Source organism: Haliotis cracherodii, unplaced genomic scaffold (assembly GCF_022045235.1).
Source record: "Haliotis cracherodii isolate W230 unplaced genomic scaffold, xgHalCrac1.p SCAF_16, whole genome shotgun sequence".
In the NCBI taxonomy this organism is placed as follows: Eukaryota; Metazoa; Mollusca; class Gastropoda; order Lepetellida; family Haliotidae; genus Haliotis; species Haliotis cracherodii.
Window position 1 is genome coordinate 30,905,378 of NW_027266271.1, and position 7,738 is coordinate 30,913,115.

General features: G+C 43.3%; 1 protein-coding gene across 1 annotated transcript; it reads left to right on the forward strand.

The window, feature by feature from the left end:
- Positions 1-578: 578 nt before the first annotated feature.
- Positions 579-2,292, forward strand: LOC139463693 (uncharacterized protein DDB_G0283697-like). The gene is made up of 2 exons (XM_071244949.1): positions 579-653; positions 1,753-2,292. The coding sequence occupies exons 1-2, from the start codon at positions 579-581 to the stop codon at positions 2,290-2,292; spliced, it is 615 nt and encodes a 204-aa protein (XP_071101050.1).
- Positions 2,293-7,738: the final 5,446 nt, after the last annotated feature.

Sequence of the window (7,738 nt, forward strand, 5' to 3'; positions counted from 1 at the left end):
GTTTTAACCTTTTTTTGCATGTCATTAGTCCGCGAGCAAGTTCATCGAAAGAAAGAAACGTCTAGTTATTATTAAGGAACTGAAACTGCCCGCTTTGTCCTGCTTTCCAGTCCAACTTATTCTCCATGAAACCTGACTTCAAAACAGTTTGTCATTGGACGGTTACATAGACTCTCTTAGATTTGGAACTTAGAGCAACTTGAAATATCTGAAAAATTGCTTTCTATCCATGTTTCGGGGCCAGTAATTTTCCAGAAGCTAGATATGTATAACGAACCATTAAACCCATGACATGATTTTTACCAAAATTGGACTTAAAACAATTTGGTTTTCAGGCGACGCTTTGTCTTTCATTTTGGAAATCACCATGTAAGAGAAATTCGGGGGCTTGACCGGAATTTCAATTTGCTGAACATTCTACACTTGAAAACAATTGTTCTCAGTGCTACATTTGCCCGCCATCATGCTACCGTCATTACTTTGCGCATGTTTATTGTGGAATCAGTATTTGTAGTGTGGAGTTCAAGGTTGAGACATTTATTGAGTCTCCAAGTGGGGAAGCGGTCAGGGTTTTCAAGATGTCAGATCTGTATTATAGCCTTGGTGCTGAGCCTTTAGTGAGAAAAGGGGACATTAAGAAACTTGCTGTGGAGGTTTGATGGAGAAGGAAATTTGAATGATACATCTTTCAGAAAATGCTGAACCACATATAGCTTGAAATGGAATTGAAATTGAAAGAATTTGAATTTCGATAAGTGAGTGAGTGAGTATGGTTTTACGCCGCTTTTGGCAATATTCCAGCAATATCACGGCGGGGGACACCAGAAATGGGCTTCACACATTGTACCCATGTCGGGAATCGAACCCCTGGTCTTCGGCGTGACGAGCGAACGCTTTAACCACTAGGCTACCCCATCGCCCCCTTAAGCATGAGAAAGAGTTATGACCAGTCAGATTTGAACTTACTAGACTTTGTGACAATGTTACGGAATTGACTTCTGAGGGCTACTAAAGATGAAATTGAAGATATGACATTCTCTCAGGACAAAGTGAAATCCAACTAGGACAAAATGACCCTGGTCAACCTTTGACGGCTAGGCACCATGGTTCTTATGTGAAGGAAGTCAATGAAATTGACTACATTGTCCTAACTCCAGGCCGCCAAAATAAAACAAAAAACATCGTGTCATATGAATATGATCAAGGAATATCATGACAGACCTTAACGTGATTTATACACGCATGCTCGCGATATTGTAATCGGCTCTGTTTAGCAGAGGTATCTTATGATCGTGGCAAGAGTGTTGTCACTTTTAGTTATCTTAGTCCAGAACAACAGAGGCAGTTGTCAGAATCAATTCACTTGTTTGTCGAGTAGTTTCCGGATGTACCTGGTCGTACTGACCTAGTAAGTCATTAGGGGCGCTGGGGTAGCCTAATGGTTCGGTCGTCACGCCGAAGACCCGGGTTCGATTTCCCACATGGGTACATTGAGTGAAGCCCATTTCTGGTGTCCCCGCCGTCACATTGCTGGAATAGTGCTAAAAGCGGCGTAAAACCATACTCACTCTTACTCACTAGTAAGTCATTACATAGATGTAGGTGATGCGTTGCCTGTGAACAACCATCTGTATCGCATGAACCACTTAACGTGGGAGTATCTCCGAAAGAGGTCAAGTAAATATGTAGGAGAACGACATCATCGAACCACGTGACAGTGAGTGGAGATCACCATGCACCCTGGTACCCAAGCGTGACAGCACCTACTGTGCCCCTGAAAACGCCTACCGTGACCCTGAGAAAACCTTTCGTGACCCTGACACCACCAACCGTGACCTTGACACCACCTACCGTGACCCTGACACCACCAACCGTGACCTTGACACCACCTACCGTGACCCTGACACCACCTACCGTAACCGTGACAACATCTACCGTGACCCTGAGAAAACCTTCCGTGACCCTGACACCACCTACCGTGACCGTGACAGCACCTACCGTGACCCTGATAGCACCTACCCTGACAACACCTTCTTGGACAGCACCTACCGTGACCTTGAAAACACCTACCGTGACCGTGACAACACCTACCCTGAGAACACCTACTGTGACAGCACCTACCGTGACAGCACCTACCGTGAACGTGACAACACATACCGTGACAGCACCTACCGCGACAACACCTACCGCGACATCACCTACCCCTCTTTTAGGGCGTATCGCTCTCTCTCTCTCTCTGTCCTACTACCAGATGTGGGTTTTGTCAATGACTTTCTTTTCATAAAACATTGATCAGACGAATGATCATATATTACTGATCCACTGATCTACTTCATTAGAAAATGATATTACAACAATGTAGCTATTACTTTAAAAAGATTAATTATGAAAAAATGATAACTTTACCACTGTAGATTTATTAATGTCAACAGTATTGTGCGTCAACTTAATACCGCCTGTTTCTTGAAAACAATAAATGTTTCAGGAAGTCATTGTTATAAAAACATATTACTCGTTTTGTTTTCATAATATGTTTGTTTTCTACTTTTATATCACATAAATATTTAATCTGAAGAAAGTATACACACTTGAACATTGGATTTGACCAAACAATTATAAACGCTATCAAAACGTTACTAGGCTGAAAGGGGCGGCGGGGTAGCCTAGTGGTTAAAGCGTTCGCTCGTCACACCGAAGACTCGGGTTCGATTCCCTACATGGGTACTTTGTGTGAAGCCTATTTCTGGTGTCCCCAACCGTGATATTGCTGGAATATTGCTAAAAGCGGCGTAAAAAACATACTCACTCACTAGTCTGAAAACATTCGCCGAAAACTGCAAATCTAGGGCCTAACTCTGATACCCGGATCAAATACATCACCATCGAATGACCATTTCTTGTTTGTTTCATGTTAGCCATCAGGGGGTCTATAGTTACTTTTGCTCTGCAGTTAACACGAGTGAAACGGTTTGGTTCATCATGCCGGATTGGCTTGATAGGAAAACAACAAACTATCAATATCTCAGAATGACTTCGTTACAGCTTGGTTCGGTGTGGCTTCAAGGTTGTCGTTGTCGCTTTAAGTGTTTAAGAGGTCGCATTTTGCCTTAGCAATTTCGGCTGACCTGTCCCTCTTTGGGACTCATGTGTGTGTGAGTCAGTTGGGTTTAACGCCGCTTTTAACCGTTTACAGTTATATCACGATGTGTCAGCTTAATGTGGGAGGAAAGCCCGAAGTGATGCAGGTCTCAGACGTTTACCACTTCGATGAAACCCAAGAGCACAGGTATGGTGCTGACAAACCTAGAAGCAAAATCGGGGCGAACCGGGATTCGAACCCACAATCATAGGTTTCTGGTGTGCCCAAGGGACGCAACTCTGCACAGCGAATTCATTTTGGACTTTTAGAAACTGGTTGAATTTCTTTGGCTGTTTATATACGTTCGAATAGCTGACCATCGTTCAGAAATGGAGTTAGTTTGGGCTTCGCTATTGCATCACCTGGCTTTAGGAGATGTACGACAGATAGCGGATCTAACTGCAATACTTTGTTTTCAATTCATGGTACCCATATGCCGTGTTATACCTTTCAAGTCTTGACTTGAGCATCGTCGAACCTAACAGTGGACAGTCACGCGAGTACCTGGTCACGTGACCTGTGATTACTGCCATCGCACGAGCTGCGCGCGACAGCAGTTATGCTTAACTCTCGTTACAGATGGAAGGGGAGCATTTCAAGTCAACAGTATTCGTCAAACTTCCAAAAAGGACAATACAGAGTTCCCGCAACAGTACAAAAAAGTTTAATTTGAAAAAGTGGTTTTATTAAATTCTTCTACAGCGTGAAATGCATGCACCGTATGCCAGTGCAGGGGGCGTACATCCCACCTTCCGTTTACGTCACCAGAGAATCACGAAACGAGCACAGACTCTCGGGTTGCGCACATGCACGTCTGCTATGTGTGAAACATGAACGAACGCTACTGCATTCTTGCAATTCCTGGAGCGTGCATAGCGAAACATCGTGGCAGTACCAACTTGGAACAGACTATAGCCATTCCTGTCTATCTTAGAGGAGGGGGGCAGAGCTTTAGATCCAATGGCCGAAACAGTAGTACACACGCGCAATTGAGTTAAATTTTGTCTTTCATTAAATCTAACCCTACCCTTCCCATAAAGAAGAAGTAACATTTCGATGGAATAATGTTCGCATGACAGTTGACAACGTTAATGGGGAACCATGTACCAAGTTGATGTAACCGCGACTGAAGGAGGGGGCTAATTGGAACAGCCAACTTGGACCCCCAATGAAGTTTTCGCCATGCTCGCCGAATATGCGCAGAAAATATGCTAAAGCTTCGCTGGCTTTTAGCTCGTTACATCAATATAGCGTTGCATTAAGTTAAAATTTATCTTCGCGCTGGTGCTCTGCTTTTGCCGGCCTTGTAGAGTAATGGCTGAAGGGTCTTCACGAGTGCAGGCCAAGTCCTGCGTGATGGATGTGAAACGGGGCTGTGCATGGGTATCCGTCTCCTCAGAGATGAACTTTATTCCTCTGAAAGTTAGATGAAGAAAAGAGAAGATCCACGGATAACATGTTGACACACTGCTGTGTACGAGTGACGACTCCTACTGTCGGATACAGCCCGGTTTTAGCATCATGCGATCCCGTCTTATCATCCACAAGCCGTGAAAAAGGACCAAACATGCTATTTAAGAAATTATGCCGTTTTTAACTGTTCAAAAGCTAAATATCACACATGCGTCACCAAGAAAAGTAATGTCAGATTGTTGAAACATCTGTTTGAAGTTAACGGATGTTATCGATGTGATGTCGGATAAAACTCACTTTTGAGAAATGAGACACGCACCATTACTCTCTAAAATTAAAGAGAGCGGGGGCAAAGAGCCCCATGTATATGCTGAGGGACATATGAAATAGGTATGTTTAAAATAGAACTTACTTGATTAGACAAGTTTGCCTCGTTTAAAATGACATGCAAAACATGCACTAGTGCTTCTGCCCCCGTTTGTGGAGTCATTGTTAAGACTGTCGTCGGTAACCTTGCGTGTATGCTTGATGCACGAGGCGACTTGATGGATCGGTCGGTGACATGGTTTATTGCCCGTCATCGTACCCCGACGGCATGGGTCGTTGCTCTTCATATCAGCCGCTGGTTGTCAAGACTCGATCATGCACCGCCGTGATATAGCTTGAGATTGCCGGGTACTGCTACTACTATGACTACTGTCTGGTGCAACTACTTCTACAACCATCGCTACTATCACCTAAGGCTGGGACGAGTCCAAATGTACTACCCGGGTATCCACCCTCCTATTACCCGACCATACCCGGGTACCCGCTGTAGGTCTCAATAGATAGGTACAAAATTGGGAATAGTTTGACCGTAGCCCTGGACAAAATGTATTTAGATACACGTATAAAACGATCTGGTCATGCATACACTGAAGTTTACTGAAGCTTTATCTTTAATCAAACATATACACGTCAAAAGGAATGTGTGCATCGTCAGAAAGAAATGCGAACATTAGCGAGCTATAGTGAGTTTTTTCATTAAACAAGATGTCACATGACTAACCACGGGTCCGGGTGGTCCTGTGGGTACCCGGGTCCTTCTCAGTACCCACCTGACCCGGGTACCCGAGTTACCCGTCCCAGCCCTACTGTATCCCTGCTGACCCGTGAAGGTCCGGGTTAGAATGGGTCTTTAGGAACCCATGCTTGTCGTAAGAGGCGACTATGTTTTTAAGAGGTGACTAACGGGATCGGGTGGTGAGTCTCACTGACTTGGTTGATGCATTTCATCGTATCCCCATTGCGTGGTTCGATGCTAATGATATCAGTCACTGGATTGTCTGGTCCAGACTCGATTTAAATATCACCGTCAGAAAGCTGGAATATTTTTGTGTGTGATATTAAACAAAGAAACAAACACTACTACTACAACGTCACTACTGCCACTACTACAACGTCACTACAACTACAACCATCACTCCCACTACTACGTCACTACTACTACAACCATCACTCCCACTACTACAACGTCACTAATACTACAACCATCACTCCCACTACAACGTCACTACTACTACAACCATCACTCTTACGTCGCTACTGCCACTACTACTACGTCACTACTACTACTACTACTACTTCTACTACTACCTCCGCTACGTGTATTAATCAAAGGAAGACGTGTCAAGACTTCAGCTCAAGAGTTCAGTGGGTTAAACAAGTAAACCACCACCAACATCACTAAAGCTGCCGCTACTGCTACTAAGCGTCGGGCCTACAGCTGCAGACTTTGACCTTGGGCACATTGTGTGTGTGTGTGTGTGCGTGCGTGCGTGCGTGCGTGCGTGCGTGCGTGCGTGCGTGATTTACCACTTTTGTAGAGCCTACGCTTGGGCGGATACAGGGGATCACCCCCTACCCCCCTTTTATTTCGAAAAAAATCTTTATTTCTGTATAAATTACCATCAAAGTCAATAAATAGATCTTAATTGTGCACCCCCCCTTTTCAAAAAAGCTGTATCCGCCCATGCTACAAGAATGAGTGTGACACTAACACACTACGGTCATGATCAGGGTGATTTGGAGTTCGAACCCACGATCACTGGATTCTTGCATGACAAAAAATTCGTACAGCGATTCTCCCCCTCTTTCACCACTAAAAGTATCATATATTTTCTGACAACTAATTCATTCAGCAATGCCAGGTCAGAGATAAAAAACTGATGCTTACTTGCATGGGCGGTGTTGTTAAGTGAATGTGTGAGTGAAAGAGTATGGTTTTATGCTGCTTTTAGCAATTTTACAGTAATATCACTACGGGACATAAGAAATGGGTAAAGTTGGCTGCCCCACCGGCCCCTGTTAAGGCTATGGTGCTACATCTTTATATCATGGTCTGCATGGCCAGGAACACCTGGGGTTGATTGTATGGTCCCAGTCAGGGGTACTATGTCAGCTTGGTTACATAGGGGAATAAACTACCCACTCAACAAAGGATCCATTTTCTTGATTTACATACAATTTAACCACACATTAATTATTTTTAACAATCCAACTATATGTCTTATGTGGTCTCAGGAAAGTTGACATTATAGATACAAAAGTAAGGCAAGTAAGGCATGGTGACAATGTCATTAAATCAAGATGTCATTTTTAATATTTACACAGGGATACAGACTATCTGGTACTTTTTTCTATATCAAGATTAGATATTTTTCTGCTACAGCTGCAAAACCAGATATTTTTGTATTTTCCTTTTTGAGTTGGATATTTTCAAAGAAAAACACCTTGCAACAATGTAATTTTTATGGCAGGAATTTGTTTTTTAAAAGTCTGAAGCATTAGTAAGTTTTTTCGACAAAATCACAGATACCCCAACCCAGAATATCACATGGTCAGTCTCTTAGGTAAACAATCCAAAATGTCACTAAAGGCGTTCTTCCTGCATGGTAACTTTAACCTTACATGTTGCACTATCAGCATACTTTCACATACTTTCCAACTGTTACAGGTAACCTATCCATGTACAAACAGTAGTGACTGGGGAATTGATAACCGACACATCACATAGTTGACAAAGGCTTTATTTCATTCAGTGCAAGATTGTTTTAGGATGCATTGCCAAAGCAAAGTCACAAACAAAATATGTCAACAACTAAACATATTGCAGAAGGAGATTCACAGGGCAGACAGACAGATGAT

Coding starts and splice junctions, on each gene's coding strand:
- LOC139463693 (XM_071244949.1), top strand. CDS start 579: ATGTCAGATCTGTATTATAGCCTTGGTGCTGAGCCTTTAGTGAGAAAA. Junction 654..1,752: donor TTAAGAAACTTGCTGTGGAG/GTTTGATGGAGA, acceptor CTGGTACCCAAG/CGTGACAGCACCTACTGTGC.